This window comes from Bactrocera latifrons, unplaced genomic scaffold (genome assembly GCF_001853355.1).
Source record: "Bactrocera latifrons isolate USDA-ARS-PBARC rearing strain unplaced genomic scaffold, ASM185335v1 scaffold_448, whole genome shotgun sequence".
Taxonomy (NCBI): Eukaryota; Metazoa; Arthropoda; class Insecta; order Diptera; family Tephritidae; genus Bactrocera; species Bactrocera latifrons.
The window spans coordinates 28,144-49,595 of record NW_017537099.1 but is presented as its reverse complement, the minus strand read 5'-3'; the positions used below and the strand labels follow the sequence as shown (position 1 = coordinate 49,595).

At 36.9% G+C, this 21,452-nt stretch overlaps 1 protein-coding gene across 2 annotated transcripts in view; it reads left to right on the top strand.

Moving 5' to 3' along the window:
• LOC108973001 (kinesin-like protein KIF12) overlaps positions 1-7,263 on the top strand; it is a 63,583-nt gene extending 56,320 nt beyond the window's left edge. The window contains exons 6-10 of one of the 2 annotated variants that reach the window (XM_018939983.1): positions 5,097-5,333; positions 5,388-5,997; positions 6,482-6,596; positions 6,682-6,905; positions 6,976-7,263. In XM_018939983.1, coding sequence (XP_018795528.1) covers positions 5,097-5,333; positions 5,388-5,997; positions 6,482-6,596; positions 6,682-6,905; positions 6,976-6,988 — 1,199 coding nt within the window. In that variant the 3' untranslated portion in view covers positions 6,989-7,263. Of the gene's footprint in view, positions 1-5,096; positions 5,334-5,387; positions 5,998-6,160; positions 6,252-6,481; positions 6,597-6,681; positions 6,906-6,975 lie in introns of those variants that run through there. The other variant, XM_018939985.1, reaches the window with a different exon arrangement.
• The last annotated feature ends 14,189 nt before the right edge of the window (positions 7,264-21,452 follow it).

The following is a 21,452-nucleotide window of genomic DNA, read 5'->3' as shown; positions in this document are numbered from 1 at the left end:
GGTTGCAAGTAACACATCTCGGTCGCAATATTGTAAAAGCAGTCGTTATGACTGGAATGGCAAAAGGAGAGAATGTTTTAATCCCCCGTATACCCTTAATTCTGACAGATTTGCCATTCCAGTTTAAGAGATTACAGTTTCCGCTGAAAATCGCATTCGCTATGACGATAAATAACGCTCAGGGGCAAACATTAAAAGAAGCCGGCATTAATTTAGAAAAGAGTTGTTGACGTGCTCACGTGTTTCAAGTCCACAGATTCTCCATGTCTTATTTTTAACTTCCTACATTATTATACTACTTACATTAAGTTAGTGCTTCCTACGCAGACGATGTCGCGGCTGTCACACTGTCTAACATCGGGGGTTGGCAGGTAGGTAGTTAGTAGTATTTTAAACCGATTTACATTATTTATTTTTATATTTACTAAGGAATCATTCGGAGCTATCCATTATGTGCTTAGGTTGCTTTTGGAGTAATTTTGATGTGAATTTGAGGACTGGAACACGATAGTGGGACATTGTTGCAAGGGGACTTACAGCCGGGAAAAAACGAAAAAACTTATGCGGACGAAGTAGCGGGTAAAAGCTAGTGTATGTATATACACAATTTAATACTGGAATTACGCAATAAAAGAGGCACCCATGAAAAATATTTTTCTATACATAAAACAACGTTATTTTGAACTCAAAAACTCACTTTGGGGTAAAATATTAACAAATAATTTAATGCCTTTAGCATTCCCAATTTTAACCAAGAATGCATAAGCATCAGGATAGCGGAATGAGTGACCTTACACCTTAGGCATATACCTAGGATAAGAGGATGGATGAAGTTATGTGGAGAAGTTCACGCAAGTGCAGAAAGTTCTCTGATTGCCATTCACTTGAGAGTGATCAGCAACGTTTTTTTTTTACATATGGCTCAAACAGCTCACGACTTCCGGTCTTAGACCAAGTATGCTTTGGGTACCCAAAGAACATCTGTTTGAAGGCGAGCTAAAATCAGAAAGCGAAACATCCCTCCAAAGATTTTACGCCCCCAATGAAAGATTACGAACAGCCTCAGAAGAGAAGCGAAAGATCTTTAGCATATCACTGGAAATGGCAAATCTGTCAGAATTAWGGGTATACGGGGGATTAAAACATTCTCTCCTTTTGCCATTCCAGTCATAAYGAYTGCTTTTACAATATTGCGACCGAGATGTGTTACTTGCAACCGTGTGGCATTACACTGTCTTGGTGCATTTTGAATTTCGCATCAAAAGGACAGGAACGCCTACTAGAGAAGCGAAAGATCTTTAGCATATCACTGGTTTGCTTCCACGCCCCGGTTTAAGAGAAGGAACAAATGAGTTGAGGCTGATCGACTTCACCGGGACCCAAAATATTGTTATCTGTAGTAGTGGATTCCAGCATAGAAAATTCACTAAGCTACCTGGCTGTCTCCAGATCGAAAAACCTCCAACTAGTTGTGATAGACGAAAGACACGTCCCAAGTACGTCAACAAACACAAGGAAGGTTCGACGTCGAGAAGCTGCAATCACAACAGGCAGCCGAACAGGTTTTTTTAATGGACTTGCACCCCTGCTCTCTGAGAGAAATCGTCAACAATTCGGTATAAGGGAACCGAATGACAGTGAAAGCATAACACCTGAAGATGTCGAACCCAAATCCTCAATCGATGACGATAGAGCAGACGTTCCAATGCCGACCATAAAAAGTTCGAAAAGCAATTAAACGCCTGATGAACAGCAAAGCGGCGGGGCCGATGGATTGCCGGTCGAGCTATTCAAACAAGGTGTCAAAAAACTGAAAGGAGCATACCACCTCTTCGTTGATTTTAAAGTTGTTTTTGGCAGTACGAAAAGGAGCTGTCTCTATGCCGCTATGTCTGAATTTAGTATCCCCGCGTAACTAATGCGGCTGGGTAAACTGACGCTGAGCAATACCAAAGCTCCGTCAGAATCGGGAAGGACCTCACCGAGCCGTTCGATATCAAATGATATTTCAGAGAGGACGGCTCTTTATCGTGCGATTTCTTCAATATACTGCTGGAGAAAATATATCGAGATGCAGAACTTAACCAAGAAGGTAAATTTTTTTTATAAGAGTGTACAGCTGCTGGCAAATGCCGATGATATTGATATCATTGGTCTCAACATTACGTCATTAGTTCTGCTTTCTTCAAACTGGACAAGGAAGCAAAGCAAATGGATCTGTCAGTGAACGAGGACAAGATGAAATACCGAGCTATGATCAAACAAACAGTCGCCGCACTCGCGACTTTCCTCTCACGTCACTGTTGACAGTCATAACTTCGAAGTTGTAGATAATATCGTCTTTCTTGGAACCAGCATTAGCACCAACAACAATGTCAGGCTCGAAAGAATAACTCTTGCCAACAGGTGCTACTTCGGACAAAGTAGGCAATTGAGAAGTAAAGTCCGCTCTCGACGAACAAAAACCAAACTCATTATTCCCGTCCTGCTTTATGGTGCAGAGGTTTAGACCAGGGATAAAGGGGTGCCCAACTTATTCCAGTGTGAGAGCGCCTCAAAATTAGCGTTTTTATAAAAATTTCCGTTATAGCCAGATGGGACAGAATAATTACTTTTGGAAATTTAAAATAAAAGAACCAACATTTCTAACGATTAAGAATTACTTTATAGAATTCATTTAATATATGGAGAAACTCTTTAAATATTTTTATGGTATGTTAAAAAACTGAATTTTGACATTTCAGTATCCAGAATACGATTTAAGCTTATTAGCTCCCAATCAGTAAATGTTTTTAATCATTTTCCACTGAAAACTAATACTATGATGCTTCACATTATAAACGTTTCATCAAATACATTCAAATATCGCCAAGTTATTTAATTTTCATTGCTACTCATTTTTTATTAGTGGTCTTGAACGATGTAACAAATCCCTCTGTTATATATTTTTTGGTAAGATTTCAATCTGGCCATCGCTCGTTTCTTATTGTTAAACGTCAAAATCCCCCGAACTCGATCATCTGTCAAAGTTCAGAAGGATTTGACGTTTAGCTATTGCTCTCTCACTGCCAATAAAAGATGAGTTGGGCATCTCTTAATCTCTGCATGGGCGATGCGACATGTGAAGAGTTGACGTTACGAGTTTTCCAAAGTAAGGTTCTGCGGAAGATTTCTGATCCTTTGCAGATTGGCAGCGTCGAATATCGCATTCGATGGAATGATGAGCTGTTCGAGTTATACGACGACATTGACATAGTTGAGCGAATTAAGAGGTAGCTGATGCGCTGGCTAGGTCATGTCGTCCATATGGATGAAAGCACTCCAGCTGTGAAAGTACCCTCCGGGGGAATCAGAGGGATAGTAAGACCTCCACTTCGTTGGATGAATTAGGTAGAGAAAGACCTGGCTGCACTTGGTGTATTTCGAATTGGACCCAACTTTGTGAAAGAAGAAACGATTGGCGCGCTGTTGTTAACGGTCCATTAAAGAAGAGGAAGGATGTTCGAAAATCCTGGTATTAGTTATTTAGGGGCTACGTTAAGTTTTCGATCAAATTAATTTATTTTAGACGCAAAACGCTCTCTGATTTTCATTGAGATAGCTCACAAAAAATCTTTATATTAGAAAGATGGTAGCTAGGGGAGTATTGGTCCGATTCAACACATTTTTTACATACATACCTCTGTCAAAGAAGGATTATCCCTGAATTTCAAACATATATCTCACACATTGACCGGTATTTTCGATCAAAAGTCAACTGTACCTATAGGGGTTAAATATTCGGTACTTAAGGGCTAGAATAATTTTTGTTGGATTTGAACAATTTTTGGTCACTATTAATTGCTTCTTGATTTGTGTACCACAGAGTAAAAGAATGAAGTGAAATTTAAAGGTGTGCTATATGGGAAGTAGGGTTGGTTGTTCTCCGATTTCATCCATTTTTATTCCAAAATATAGGAGTTTGTCGAAATCGGTCGGTCGGGTCCCGAGATAAGGGATTTCACCAAAAAACCACGCCCATCGTCCAATTTCATATCGGCTCCCATAAAGATATGGCATGAGAAGGCTATTCTTGATTTATTCCGTTTTAGGTAGTTTTATAGGGGGAGTGAGCAAAGATCCAATTCCAATTTACTTAATAATTATTTCAAACTGTCGATAGGAGTTCTATAATATTTGTGATTTGGTTATTGTACGCTTATTGGTTTAGAAGATATGTACATAAAACTTATTAAAGGTAGAGGCCACAGTCACTTTTCCAAAAAAATTTACCCACAGCTGCTCCTTGATACTGCGATCCCCTGTGTAAAATTAAAGTTTTATATCTTAAGGGATCGTCTTACTGTGACTCTCCGAAAACTCACTGAAATTCGCTATTTTTTAATGTTGAAATTAACTAATCGGTCCGGTATTTTATAAATAAATACATTCATGACAAATAGAAAATGATATTTTATGCTTATTTGTTGGGTGTTAATTAGTTAATTAAATTATTGAAATGACACGTAGTAAAAAAAATCCTGAGCGATGTTTGCGATTGCGGCCGCAATTTTGACGGACTGGCGGAAAGACAAACAGACGATCACCCGAATTGCAACTTTTCTCCTCATCCTTTATACACCCTGTCCAGAAATTATCGGGAATTCTTCATTTAAATCTCTCGCTTATATGGAAGACAGGTACATTTTCTTCATAGGTTGGTACACCCGCCCTTAATTATGATGCCAAAAATTTACGCGATCTGTCAACAATGTGTTTACTGCAGCTGTTTATGTCAGTATAACACACTGGTTGATATATCGCACTAATTTTTGGCGTCATAATTAAGGACAGTTATATCAACTTAGGAAAAAAAATTTACCTGTCTTCCATATAAGTGGTAGATGAGAGGGGGAATGGAGAATTCCCGATACTTTCTTGACAGAGTGTATTTATATTACCCTATATCTATCTCGATTAGTTTTAGGTGATACGTACAGCAGTTAGGATAAACTCGTTTGTCCATTCGAGCCGGGATGGGCTGCTAGTTGTTTATAAAAAAAACTTGCAAAGATGTACGAAGTTTACAAGATAATGTTCTATTTTTGCTCTTCCAGGGATGAGAAACCGCGCTGTTGGATCCCATGCCATGAATGATCACTCGTCCCGATCGCATACCATGCTCACTGTGCATATTATTTCTGAGCAACAAACCGACGGTGGAGTTTTTATTTCAAAGCATGGAAAAATCAACTTTGTAGATCTGGCTGGCAGCGAACTCACCAAGAAAACGCTTAGCGAAGGCAAGACTCTGGAAGAAGCTAATAATATAAACAAAAGTTTGATGGTTTTGGGTAAAATCATTCAATTTCAACTTTGCGACAAGCACTGACCTCTTTTATTTACAGGTTACTGCATTGCATCACTGAGCGACGGCAAAAAAAGATTTGGTCACATTCCCTACCGGGATAGCCAACTAACTAAATTACTCGCTGACAGTTTAGCTGGAAACGGCGTTACACTCATGATCGCTTGTGTATCTCCAGCGCAATATAATCACGCCGAGACCTTGAACACCTTACGTTATGCGTCAAGAGCCAAACGTATTCGCACGAAACCTGTCATTATGATGGATCCACGTGAGGCACTCATTCTTAGCCTAAAACGTGATATAAACGCTTTAGTAATGGAAAATGATCACCTCAAATCCGCACTCAACTTGCACCATGAATCACTCAAGACTCCGAATGAAAAACACCAGAATGGAGAATTATTGGAAAAGCATCTTGAGCGTGTTGCCACCGGTGGCATGGCAGTACCAAAAGTTAATTTGGAACGATTAGCAGAGCTGGATGGCAACGAACTAGCCGAACTAGTGAAGTTATATATGCAAGAGAACGAAGCATTAAGACAGGAAAACAATCACCTATTTACAGTGCGCGAAACCATACTCAGAGACCAAGAAATCGTATGTCGCGAGAATGAACGATTGTTAAAAAAGCTTGAGGATGTTAATAAGTGAGTTCGCACTAAATTTACATGTGTACATCACATAGTATTTATTTAAATATACATATACAATATACACTCACACATGTCGGAGCACAAACCTATATACGTATCTACAATATATTTCTGTTCTATGTACGTGCTCATTGTTCTTCTTCTCCTCTCGTTTTAGATCGAGATTCGAGATGTCGAGCAATGAGCCGGACATATATTAAACAGGCAGTAAACAAAAACAATGATGGCACGCATAAAAAATCCTTTAACATACTCACATACCATATATATTTACATAATTTTCAAAATCAAAATTGGAATATAACTATGCCCATATGTACATAATGTCCTCAAAAGATATGTATTTGTGTTGTGTAGATGCGTTGGTATATTTTTTGAGCTGTTTTTTAGATTATAAGAAATAAACTAATTAAAAAACGTTTAAGTATTAATTATTTTCGTAACAAAGATGAAATTACTGATTATCACTCCTATCAAGGGTTTGTGTGCGCTCACCTCTAATACTCGCGCGTTCCGCAATAACGGCCGACTCTGGAAATAGCACAACAAGATCCGAGATTTGGACAAATCCTCATGATGTACCTATCCACCAGGTAAAAATCAATTTCAAAACTGTTTTAAATGCATATTGTATATTAATACTAACACAACACACAACATAACTAATCATAAATAAAGCGCCCTACTGAAATGGAAGGCAGGATATCGGAGAATAAAGATAAGCGCTCTGATGAGGATCAACGTATAATCGATCAGCAACGCATTGCAAAAAATATTATATTAATGGCCAGTTCATTTCCGAAAAAGCCTGATGAGATAAACAAAGGAGGATACCAAACTGAAGAAAGGAAAATGTTACAAAACGACACACCGAAAACTCCCCAAGCAGATTATATGCCAGAGTAAGCTACTCGTTAATTTGCTTTTTATAGCAACCTAATTAATAATTTTCTTCTTATTTCTCTATTGCAGTATGCTTATGTGAGCAAATGCACATGACAGTTAATGCCGATATACTATATATGTATTATTGTGACACAAATATTTGGTGAACAAAACATCGTCTATTAAGTACAAACTGAAAATACCTGAAGCTAAATATATATCATAAGTATGTGTGTACATATATATAGATATCTATGCATATTACAACGTGAGTTCCAAAGTAAGCAGGCCTTTTTGAATCCAGCGCCCCTTGTGGCGCCATCTATATGTCGACTAGTGCGTTAGAATCTGATATCTTTATCGATTGTTCAGTGAGAATTTCATCACATTTCATTGCTTGGAAATGAAGTTATTGCGTTTTAAGTGTCATTATGTTTGTGTTATCGGTTCGAAAATGAGCTTCGAACAAAGAGCCAACATTAATTTTTTTTTTAATTTTACCGAAACCTTTCAATAGGTGAAACAATTTTATAGCGATAATTAGCTATCCCGTAACAGAGTGCACGAGTGGTTTCAACGTTTTCGTAGTGGTCGTAAGGACATAAATGGCGATAAATATGTGGGAAGATCAAAATCCGTGATTCCCGGAAATTCCTTCGATGAATTCACGCACAATATTAATCGAAAATCTGCCGAAATCATCATTGAAATTCATGGAAATGAAATTGAACAAGACATCGATTTACCGTATTTTGAGCGAACATTTAGGCTTATGAAAGGTGTGTGCACGGTTTTTTCCCGCAAATTGACTGACAACCAAAAATTGCTCAGAATCCAACATTCGAAGAACGATTATTCGACCGAAAATCACATTTTAAGAATTAACCACTCCCCGTAATCACCTAATATGGCCTGTGCGACTTCTTCCTTTTCGGAAAAAAGAATTTGGCCATGAAAGGAAAGCGTTAAGCAGACGTAGAGGCCATTCAAAAGGCTTGCACCGGCATACTGGAGGCCATACCGGCCAACGAGCTAAAACACTCGTTCGACATTCTTTTGGACCGTGAAAAAAGTTGAAGCAGAAGGAGACTATTTTGAATAAAATAAATTGATTTTGTAGTTTTGCTTTGGAACGCTCCTTGTATATTTAAGATGGAAACAATCTGATATTTGTAATAACGAAAAATTCACATTTAATACACATACGAAATACTAGTTTTATGCTTATAATTTCATATTTTATTTTATCTGTAACTGTACAAATATATTTGTTTCCTGCATTCGCTTTACATGGAAATCTGACTATTTTCCACTGTTTGAAAAGTTAAAAACATATTTACTGAGCTCTACAGAAAGCATGTAGAGATTACACTGGATTTTGGAATTAAATTTCAACTTAAAGTGTCCTGTGTCGTTCACTAAGTAATTTGAATTATAGAGCAATTAAACACATAATTTTATTGTGTCAAAATTTTATGAAATTATATTCTCCATGAATTTATATATTCATCAAAGATTTGACGACATCTACCAAGGATATATGTAATCCACATCGGTTTCAAGAGACCATTCAGGACGTTGTGCATCCCCAAGTTCGAAATTTCTGGAACGAAATTGTGCAAATCAATTTCGAACGTTCGGTTATTACATCTTTTTACGAAAGCGTTGCTTAAACTGCAATTTTCCCTTTTTGACAGTAAGGCAATAAAGTATGGCAAAAACAGTTTTTTCGATTTTTCATCTTCAATAGGGCACCAAAGAAAAGTTTTGGAAAATTGTTTACAAACAAGCCATACTATATCAGCTGTTCAATTATATAACCTTAAAGCGGGTGTGTGAAGTTGTCTGCGCAAAAATTTAATGAAATCATCATCATCAAACGAAATTATTTAGTGAATGACCCAATTAATGTAGTTGTTTATACTTTCAAAGGTATTTTCAATCAGAAAAACAAATATATACTAGCTGTCCCCGCAGCCGTTGTCCTGCGTGAGATTATGTGTTTTGAAATGAAAAGAAATTTGAATTTATCATCTCATTTTTTTCCCAATGTACCTCAGCTTGATAAGCAACATTTTTTGGTTTCTGTTCCTGTGCACAAAAAAGATAGTTTTCCAACTCGTGAGCACGCCACGTTTTCCGGCTGTGTGAAAAACATAGCATTTCAAAGGAAATCTTAGAATCAAGCGTTCTGCCCTTTGTATTCGATAGCTGCGTCACAGCCAATCAGGTTCCATTACACAGCTTCCGTGCATGAAGATTGCGAAATATAATACCAACAGATCCAACTTTGAGACGCAAATGATGCGGGGACATACCAAGCCTCTCCAAAGAATTAAGAAATTCCCCATAATAATTCACGGTGTCCTTTTCATTGTCAAGACGATCGATGGATTTGTATGAGCGCAAGTCCCCCGGAGTTTTACTTTGAATCTTCCACTTTAAGTCAACAACATAGGTATTTTTGGCAGCTACTGTAGCTACGATAATTTGACCAATGTCCGAACATTCATGATGAGATCATCTTTCGTGAATTGATAAACGTCAGATGGAATTGGCATCAAACCACCGGAAGTATCAACCGGAATTGAGCCATATCCAGTTCTTAGCTTATACGATGTAAAATGTCTTCGGCAATATCCTTTTTGTTCGTATCCCATAATTGGCGCAGATTTGAAAGCTGATATAAGGAAACGATCATCGTGGAAAGTGTCCGAACTTCATTTGCATTCGAAGTAGCTATCGCATCGTCCATCGTTTGATTCCAGTGATTATCATTGCTTCTCAAAAAGTTGTACACACCATACCATTCACAGTACGCAATGACTGAAATGAATTTGAACCGCGTACATTAATGAATAGCATTCGAAGATAGAAGGGTCTTTTCGGGTGGACTGTATAAATTCGTCCTAAGTCATTAGTTGAGAACACTCCTAGATGTCCATCTACTGGTTGGATTTGCTTTCTGCGTAACTATTTCTTCGACGATGCATTCCATGTATAATATCAACATATTTTCGAATTGAGCAATGTTCTCGCAAACAGACCACTGACGAAAGTTGAGAAAAATTTCGTCAATGTTAATTTTGTTTTATTGCGGCTATCCACTGTATTCTCTGGGCGGAAATACAATCTTTGGTCTCCAAATTAACTGTGAGAGGCACAATAGTCGGAAAACGTTCATGAATTTCAAAAGTAAATATCTTACAAAACGCTTCATTGCAGTACACGAATCGACCCATTTAATATTTGCTGATCTCATCTCGTTTAAGGCCAGTAACCACCATGTTGTTTTCTTTGGTGATGGACTCGCAAACGTATTTGACCGATTTCACCAAACTGCAATATATGAGTTTTGAATGTAGACATTAGTGGTGAATATAGTGCGATCCATGTTTTGTCAACTTCGATATTCACTCTTCTAAATTGAGCGCCGCCAATAGAGTGAATATCCATCATTTCCAGTTTGTGTTTCCGAAAATAAAGCAACTGGATCAGGGATTTCCGCACAAATGAGTTCATCAATTTGATCTGGTTTAACCAACATTCACCATCTTAAAAAGAAGGTGTACATGCAGCAAATCTATTTTTTGCGCCTGAACAGAATACATCTAGCATCTAACAGCACCATATATACATACGTACATACGTTGCTTCAGGATAAAGTTTATCAAACATCGCAACTGTTATTTGAAAAGCTGTGCTGTACCATCGTGACGATCGCTTGCTTATTGACCGCGATCCATAATTCCACACCCATGTCAGCAGATCCTGGGAATACTCAGTCATGTGCCTTGGGCTGCCAATGTACGTTGATGCCAAAAAGAACGCCGACCGATATTAGCGCGAATTGCATCGCAGCAAATTTCAATCTGAAATTGAGCACTTTGTGTGAAACACACATAACGTTTTCAGTGAATAATTTTCAATAATTTTTTTCTGAATAGCCGGAATAAAGAAAGCAAATGACAAATTTGAACCATTCAAACAATTGAAAATACAACAAACAAAAAAATTAAAAAATAATTTTGGTATGAAAAAAAGTTACTTTTTGGAATTTTCCGACTTTTCCTAACGAAAAGCACACAGTTTTTGAAATGAAAATTTCATCAAAATTGGTTCAGCCGTTCTCGAGCATTAGCGTTACTAACAAAGAAACATTTATTCATTAGTATGGGAAAACAGAAAAGGGCTATTTTTAGGGGTTTTCCGGCAAGTATTCGATTTTAAAAACCATCCTTGAACCTCAACGAACATATTGAAAAAAGAATTGTCTAAATTGGTGCAGGCGTTGTTGAGTTATGCGCTTAGCAACACATTTTGCGATTCATTTTTATATATAAGATATATGTATATACATATGTATATTTCGAAATAATCAATTAAATGTAATTGTTTCTGTTGAAAAGTCATTTGAACTAGCATTACTTCGAGCGTAGTAGATTAACTTTAAACTAATTTTTTGCTTATAATTTTCAATATTACTGGTGACAGGAGTAAACATTAATCGCTCTGTAAAGTAGTTTGGCCATTGTCTATGGTGTGAATTTCCTTAAATGTTAACACGAATATAGTGTCGGACACCTGTCGTACTGAGGTAGAACAATGAATTAGGTTATCATTACAGATAAAGCTGCAAACAATCGTAAGAGCTATGAATATTATTTTCGTCTCACTATCGATCGTTTATTTTGCCTTAAATAGATTTATCCACATTTTCACAAAATTGCAAAAAATATTTTAACAAAGCCACAAAATGATCTACTTGCCAAATTTATTTATGAGAATTTAAGGCCGTGATGTGGCCAGCAACCAACATGATAATCAATAATATTTTCAAGATAAGTAGAAAAGTGTGAATATGTTGCAAATTGAATGCCTTTATTACATCCAAACATTCCACGTGCATGTAGTCTAGAGCGAATACCTGGATCATTGTGATTAGAAGTTTTTCAATCTGCAAAGAACTTTGCTGATTGTGATGGCTGACATCGGTTTTTTGCCGAAAATTTATATTTGTGCTCATAGGATGGTTTTGGTAATGGAATATCATACGATTCTCTTTTCGCTCGCCCCTCTGAATGCACTTTGTGCAGCAAATGTAGCCAGCGTGTCCTTTTACTCCAAGTATTGAAATTTTATTAAAAAAGCCATTTTGGAGAAGATCGTTCAATTCATCGACAAATTGTGATAGAAATTTATTCACATCATTTATTCAACGAAAACTGAATCCGTTTACATCCACTAAAATAGGTCACACGCTTTTCTTCGAAATTCGTAACCCATCGATGTAATAGCAGAGAACGTATATTTATAGAGAAGGGCCAACAACGGACAAGCGTGTGAACCAGAGATAAAGAGATGTTTAACTCCTCTCTCACTGGAAGTGATGTGTGGAACACAATGCTAGCGACAGACTGCAGCAGCGCGACAGTGAACTGAAAACGGCGTTGTGAATCCTACTACTTGAACGTTTGTGAGAGGGCAGCAACATAACAATGGCCGGCATGTACACAAAACAACTCAGTTGTTCATTTTGCATGTACACAATTTCGTTGTGGCCATACTAATACCTTGCACTTCAATGAAATTTTAATATTTTGTTCAAAGTGAAATTTTTTATGCAGAATATAAGTAAATAGGTAAATTTATTCGTATCAAATTATCATTAGTTATTACAAATGATGTAACAGAGCTATTTTATGCTTTTATCTGTAAAATAACATCAAGTTTGTTAGAGCTGTGTATAATTTTACATTTTACATATTAGTGTCATCACCACTTTACCTCATGCTCTGTATTTCCATTCTACTATCAACTCTACTATCGTCCTACTGTCGTTGGCAAATATAGGATCAAATTGAAGTTAGCGAGAACGACAACTGTCGGCCTGCCATCGTGTAGTCGTGCAGCTATCAAAATAGGTCCGTCCATAAGATCGTGTGTATTTTATTTATTAGCATTGTATTCCACACATCAGAGTGTAATTGCTAAGCGTCAAAACCTACTGAACTTTGACAGCTATCGAGTTCAGTAGGTTTTGACGTTTATCAATTGGAAACGAGCGATGGACAGATTGAAATCTTACCAAAAAATATGTAAACAGAGGGATTTGTTGCATCTTTCAAGACCACTTATAAAAAATGTGAAGCAATGAAAATTAAATAAATTTGTGAAATTTAAAGGTATTTGATGAAATGTTTTGTAATTTGAAGCACCATAGTATTATTTTCAATGCAAAATGATTAAAAACATTTAATGATTGAGAGCTAACAAGCTTAAAACCTTTTATTGGGTATTGAAAGGTCAAAAGTCAATTGTTCTAATATTCTTTAAAAGGATTCAAATAGTTTCTCCATATAATAAATAACCACTGTAGAGTAATTTTTATTCGTACTAAATGTTGGATGTTTTAATTTAAAATGCCCAAAAATTCTTATTTTCTTCGATCTGGCCATAATGGAAAATGTTATAAAAAAATGCTTATTTTGAAGCGCTCTCACCCTGGAATAAGTTGAACATCCCTTTATTCCTGGTGTGAACTGTCAAAAGCTAACAAAATGCGATGAGCGTGTTTCACCACAGCTAGCTCTTAGGAGAAATTTTTAACAGTTACGCGTGAACAGAGCCATGGGTAATATGACATGGATAATATGATACGAGACTTTAGCATTGGCTCTCTTTTTCTCTCAAACGCGTTCCCAGATTATTTGACAGCGATGGAGATCAGGGAATTTCTGACAGTTGATTTCAGAAAAGGAGGGATGTTAGAAGTAAACCGCTATAATTTCCTGACGAAATTAGTGTGAAATGAAATTTCATTGAACTGTGCGAACATATTTAGGCAAAATAAATGATTATGTAAATTAATTAATGATTTTGCATTTTAGCATTTATATATGTATTAATTTTCAAAGTGTTTAATTTAGTGTTTTTAGCTTCGTATAATTTTTTTTTTCTTTACAAAAATATTTTGTTCTTTTTCATATAAATAATTAATAACATAATGAAAATTAACAAAATGTCTTTTAAGGATATATTCCCTATTATCTTTAAAAGACTTGGAATATAAAAGGCATTGCATGTCACCAAAGGCATTTAGAATCATCTAGAACATTTCTCGCAGTGTGGTTTAAATGCACACATAATTACACACGTGAATGTGTGAGACCGCTTGGTTTTTTAACATGTTATCAAAACTGCTAAAGGCCCGTAAATAAATTTGTAGGTATATAAATATGTACATATATGTACATACATATATCTTATCAAACCTACATTAATTAAATATTTAGGAAAAAACATAAGCATGACTTTATTTCTTATTTTAAAAGGTTTTAAGGAATTTATCATGAAATGGTTCAATTTGTACGTATGTATGTACATACATATATGCTTGTTTGCTTTGATATAAAATATAACATATGTTACATAGTACGTATGTAAAGAAATTATATGCAGAGTCGGTTGCGCATTGTAAATATGCGAATCTATAAGCGTACATTAAGTTTTCTCACTTAACACTGAAAATTCTCAATTTTGCTATTTTTATGCCCCTCATGTTAAGTGGTGAACCACACTAATAACTTTTTTTTAAAGTTATGACTTTCAACAGTGACGTGAAAGCCAAGTGGCGAATACGACGACTGTTTGTTTGATGACAGGAGATATTTCGTCTAGCCCTCGTTCACTGCCAGACTGCCAGACCCATTTGCTTCGCCTCCTTGTCCAGTCTGGAGAAAGCAGAACTGACGGCGCGGGTGTTGAGGCCGATGATATCATCGGCATACGCCAGCAGCTGTACACTCTTATAAAAGATGGTACTTGCTCGATTAAGTTTTGCAGCTCGAACTATTTTCTCCAGCAACAGGTTGAAGAAGTCGCACGATAGGGAGTCGCCTTGTCTGAAACCTCGTTTGGTATCGAACGGCTCGGAGGGGTCCTTCCCGATCCTGACGTAGCTTTTAGTACTGCTCAACGTCAGTTTGCACAGCCGTATTAGTTTTGCGAGGATACCAAATTCAGACATCGCGGCATAGAGGCAGATCCTTTTCGTGCTGTCAAAAGCAGCTTTGAAATCGACGAAGAGGTGGTGTTTGTCGATTCTCCTTTCACGGGTTTTTCCAAGATTTGACGCATGGTGAATATCTGATCGGTTGTTGATTTTCCAGGTCTAAACACAAATCGTTGGACATGCTTTCGTCCGACAATATTTTACAAAGAAGCTGATGCATGCTCCTTATCCTTATCCTTATCCTTTAATAATAATTCTTTTTTAATGTGGCCGTTGAAGTCCAAGGATGGTGATTTTCAGAGGTTATTCGCTGTGGATCGGGGAAGGTTTAAAAATAAAAATACCTTATACTTTTCATAAGGAAAAGTCGAAAAATTGGATAGTTCCAAAAAGTAACTTTTTTCCATACATATGTACATTTTTTTTTGAAATTTTTGTTTGTTTTGTTTTTCAATATTTTGATTATTCACTGAAAACTTTACATACATATGTGTGTTTCACGCAAAGTGATCAATTGCAGATTGAAATTTGTTACGAATAGAATATCGGTCGGCGTTTTTTTTTTTTTTGCGAACAACGTATGGCAGCCCACAATCGATCGTCACGATGTTTGATGGTGCTGTTGGATGCTAGCTGTACTCTGTTGAGTGGCAAACGAGAGGTTTGCCACACGTACACATTCTTCTTTGGATAGTGGTTATACCAAATCAAATTGATGAAATCATTTCTGCGGAAATTCTTGTTGCAGAGAAAGATCCATTATTATTCGAAGTGGTGAAAACCAATATGATTCGAACATTACAATCCCTTTTCGGTTTGTATGGCTGACAATAAGCGCACGAAACACTATCCACGTGCTTTTCTTTCGGAAACACAAACTAGAATGATAGATATCCACTCTATCGGCGTAGCTCACGACAAAGGCAGAACATTCAGCATTTAATTTAGAGGAATGAATATTGCAGTTGACAACTCATGGATCATACTATATTCACCACTAATTCACATTCAAAACTCCTGTTAATGTTGAGTATTGCAGTTTGGTGTAATCGATAAAATACGTTTGTAAGTACGTCACTAAAGGAAGCAACATGGCGGTTATTGGGCTTGAACGGGATGAGGTCAGCAAGTATCAAATGGTCGATACGCGAACTGCAATAAAGCGCTTTGTAGGATATTTACTTTTACAATTAATGAACGTTGACCTATGTGTGTCTCGCAGTTAATTTGGAGAATGGCCAAAGAGTATATTTCAACTCAGAGAATACAGTACAGCCAGTGTAAATACCGCCAGCAACAAAATTAACATTACCAGTTTTCCTTAAATTTTGTCAGTGAACCGTTTGCGAGAACATTGCTCTATTCGCAAATATCTTGACATACATGGAATGCATCGTCAAAGAAATAGTTACGCAGAATGGAAGGCAAACCAGCGTATTCTCAGTTAATTCCTTAGGACGAATTTATACAATCCACCCGATGGTTTCTACCTTCGATTAATGTTCGCGGTTCAACTTCATTTGAGTCATTGCGAACTGTGACTGGTATGGTGTGTGCAAGTTTTGGAAAAGTAAGCCCGCGAACAAACGTAACTTTGACAAAGACATTTTGCATCATCTTCGCTAAAAATTGGAAAACATTCCGGTTGATACTTCCGGTGGTTTGATATCAATTCCATTCGCCGTTTATCAATTCACGAAAGATGAACTCATCACGAGTGTTTATCCGAACATTGGCCAAATTATCGTAACTACGATTCCTTAAGTGCACGCGCAATGTTAGCTGCCAAAAATACCGATGTTGTTGACTTAAACTGGAAGATTCAATGTCAAATTCCGGGAGACTTGAGCTCATACAAATCGATCGATCGTCTTAACAATAAAAACGACGCCGTGAATTATCGAGTGGAATTCTAAATCTTTGTATGCCACTGCATCATTTGCGTCTCAAAGTTGGATCTGTCTTTATTATGTTTCGCAATCTTCATGCACCGAAACTGTGTAATGGAATCCGACTGATTGTGATGCACCTATCGAATACAAGTGGACAGAATGGTTGATTCTACGAATTCCTTTGAGTTCCAAAGATTTGCCATTTCCAGTAAAAAATGCATTTGAGGTGACGATCAACAGCACACAACTTGGTTTGCCAAGTTTGGAAGTGCTATGTTTTTCACACGGTCAGATATGCGTGCCGTGCTCACGAGTTTGAAAATCATCTTTTCTGTACACCGAAATAGAAACCAAAAAATGTGGTTTATCAAGCAACGTTACAATGAAAAAAAAAATTATATGATAAATTCAACTTTCCTTTCATTTCAAAACACATCATTTCACGCAGGACAACGACTGCGGGGTCAGCTAGCTTAATATATTTAAAGTGTTGATCATCAAAATTTAAAATTTATATGTAGCTCAAATGCTAACACAACACCCTGATTACCATGAAAGTAGCAAGTGTTACACAACACCCTAAGATTTTCTAGAGTTGAGTATATATATGTAAACAAAGCAAATGTTTATTACTGTATATACTGTGTCAGAAAGTATCAAATGGTCGATACGTGAACTGCAATAAAGCGCTTTGTGGGATATTTACTTTTGCAATTCATGAACGTTTTCCGACAGTTTTGCGTCTCCCAGTTTATTTGGAGAATGGCCAAAGAGTATATTTCAACTCAGAGAATACAATACAGCCAACGAAAACATCGCCAGCAACCAAATTAACATTTAAGAGTTTTTTCTCAACTTTCGCCAGTGAACTCTTTGCGAGAACATTGCTCTATTCGGAAATATCTTGACATACATGGAATGCATCGTCGAAGAAATAGTCACGCAGAAAGGAAGGCAAACCAGTAGGTTGATATTCAGGTGTGTTTCCATCTAATTCTTTAGGACGAATTTATACAATCCACAAGTAAAATGACGATGGTTTCTACCTTCAATTAATAATCGCAGTTCAACTTCATTTGAGTCATTGCAAACTGTGAATGGTACGGTGTGTGCAAGTTTTGGAGAGGCCAGAGAACAAAAATAGCATAGCCAAAGACATTTTACAGCGTCTCCGCTAAAAATTGGAAATGGGTCAGTCCCGGTTGATACTTCCGGTGGTTTGATATCAATTCCATTCGCCGTTTATCAATTTACGAAAGATGATTTCATCATGAATGTTTATCCGAACATTGGAGAAATTATCGTAACTACGATTTTAAGTGCACGCGCAATGTTAGCTGCCAAAAATACCGATGTTGTTGACTTAAACTGGAAGATTCAAATTCAAATTCCGGGAGACTTGCGCTCATACAAATCGATCGACCGTCTTGACAATAAAGACGACGCCGTGAATTATCCAGTGGAATTTCTAAATTCTTTGGTATTGGTATGCCACCGCATCATTGGCGTCTCAAAGTTGGATCTGTCATTATTATGTTTCGCAATACTCATGTACCGAAACTGTGTAATGGAACCCCACTAATTGTGACGCACCTACCGAATACAAGTGGACCGAATCCTTGATTCTACGAATTCGTTTGAGTTCCAATGATTTGCCATTTCAGTTCAAACGTATTCCGTTTCCAGTGGAAAATGCATCTGAGGTGACGATCAACAGGACACAACTTGGTTTGCCAAGTTTGGAAGTGCTATGTTTTTCACACGGTCAGATATACGTGGCGTGCCTACGAGTTTGAAAACCATCTTTTCTGTACACCGAAACAGAAACCAAAAAATGTGGTTTTTCAAGCAACGTTACATTGAAAAAAAAAATTAAATGATAAATTCAACTTTATTTTCATTTCAAAATACATAATTCCACGCAGGACAACGACTGCGGGGTCAGTTAGTATAAAATAAATACATCAGACTCAGAATAAGCAATCTCGTTCAATTAAGGTAATGGTTAAAATTTTACATCATTCAAACGAGCCAGAGGCTATAATATCCGACCTTCATAAGAAGGGATTCAAAGCTTTAACGCAGTCAACACGCAGTGGAAGACGAAAGAGCCGTTAGATATGTTTCTTCTTACTTTCGATGCAACAGATAATATAAATAACATATATGCAATAAAAACCATATTGCATTCAGCTGTTTCATTGAGGCCATAAAGCAGTCAAAGCTCGTACCACAATGCAAATTGTGTCAATCATATGGATATACTCACAACTACTGTGGTAAGCAAGCAAGATGTGTGAAGTGTGCGGGAAAGCTTAAGAGTGTCAAAAACCTAATCACAAGCAACCTTAATGTTGGAACTGTGGTGAGGCTCATCCTGCTAACTACAGAGGATGCGTAGTTGCGAAAGAACTGCAAAAGATTCGTGACCAAAAAACTGGTACAAAGAAAAACGACCCACGTCCTAAAATCTCGGTTGTAAAAGATACCAAAGGCCACCCAAAAACGCAATACCCAATGGCTGAAAATAAAGTTTCAACAGCAAACTTATTCGCAAGTTGTAAAAGGGCACACTGATTCAAATGATGATCTTAGAAAAGCTAACAAAACAAAATGAGTTTACCACTGCACTTGAGAAGAGGATTTACAGGCTCGAAAAAGTAGTACATAAAAAATAAATAAATATGACAAAATGCTTAAAAATTATGCTATGGAACGCAAACGGCCTTACTAAACAACAAAATAAGCTAGAAACAATATTCGCTGCTGAAAAAATTGACGTATGCTTAATATCTGAGACTCATTTTAGCAAGCAAATTAAACTTCGAAATGTATCATGCAATACATCCGAACAATTGTGCACGCGGACGAGCTGCCACGAAGAAAACCGCATATCTACAGATGAATTTCAAGCAATAACGGTCATGATACATAGTGACAACAACTTGTTCCTTTCAGCAGTTTACAGTCCCCCAGGACATCAAATATGTCATAGTTATCTAGAACTGATCAATATCCATAAAAACCGATTTATAATGGGTGGTGATTATAATGCGAAACATACTCACTGGGGCTCACGGCTTATAACTACAATTGACTGGGTGCAATATCATGTCTACCAACACCAACTTATTGGCCAACAGATCCACTTAAAACACCAGATTTTATTGACTTTTTTCATCACAAAACATATCTCCTCAAATTATATGTGCATAGAAAACGCTTTGGATATGACCTCTGACCATTCACTAGTATATTTAATACTACACGAAAGGGTTGTTATTAAGGAACCTCTACTTTCGCTAACAAATAAAAATACTGACTGGGAATACTTTAAGCAAATGCTATCCAATGTTGATAGTTACGTAAAATTAAGTTGTAATTCCGAGCTAGATAACGAAATCATGAATTTGACAAATACAATTCAATACGCAGCCTGGAGTAGTACGAGGTGTGTTCAAAAAGTATCGCGAATTTTGAATTTTCGCGGGTTACGTATATTCGAATTTCGAATTTTTTGTGGCGTTATGTTGGTACTCATGTCTCTCACTTATGCCGACAAGCTCGGCCATTTTGAATGTTCATTTAATTGTTGACAGCTGCTTTGCTTGCACGTGTTTTGGATCGTCTTCGATTTTTACCTATTCAAAAAAATATATCGAAGAACCTATATCAAATATTGTGTGAAAAACGAAATTAAGTGCGCGGATGCATACCGAATGCTGACTGTGGCATACAGAGAAGCTACCTTGGACCGAAGCAACGTTTATCGGTGGTACAAAATGCTCTCAGAAGGCCGAGAACATGTGACAAAAATTGGCTTTTGCAACACGATAACGCCCTTGCTCACACATCGTTGCTTGTGCGCAACTTTTTGGCCAAAGACAACACACTAATGATGCCGCAGCCACCATATTCCCCAGATCTGGCCCCCTGTGACTTTTTCTTGTTCCCTAAACTGAAGAGGCCCATGAAAGGACGACGTTACGCTTCTCTTGCTGAGATAAAGAAGAAGATAAAAAAAAATGATTTTTTGAAGTGCTTCGAAGATTGGAAAAACCGTTGGCACAAGTGTATAATATGAAGATTACTTTGAAGGGGACAAAATAGATATTCATGAATAAATAAATAATTTTGAAAAAAAACAAAATTCGCGATACTTTTTGAACACAGGTAGCAGAAAAACGACGTTTATACCGAAAGTATCAACAAACAAGATCTTCATCTGACAAAAGTTGCCTTAACAAATTGTGTAAAAAACTTACCAATAAGATAAAGGAATTTAAAACAAGAAAAAACGTTAACTTCAGTTGCACCGAATCTAAATACCCTTCACAGGTGCATTTATGTTAGTAACTCTATGTTCAGTGTGTATGGAAGCTATATGCTATAGTTAACCGATTGGAACACTTTCTTCGGAGATTACATTGTTGACTTAGAAAATTATCTATACCAAATTTCGTGATTATAGTTTGTGAAATGTGAAGGTTTTCCATACAAGAACTTGATTCCGATCGTTCAGTTTATATGACAGCTATATGTTATAGTTAACCGATCTAAACAATTTCTTCGGAGATTACATTATTGCCTTACAAAAACTTGATTCCGATCGTTCAGTTTATATGACAGCTATATGTTATAGTTAACCGATCTGAACA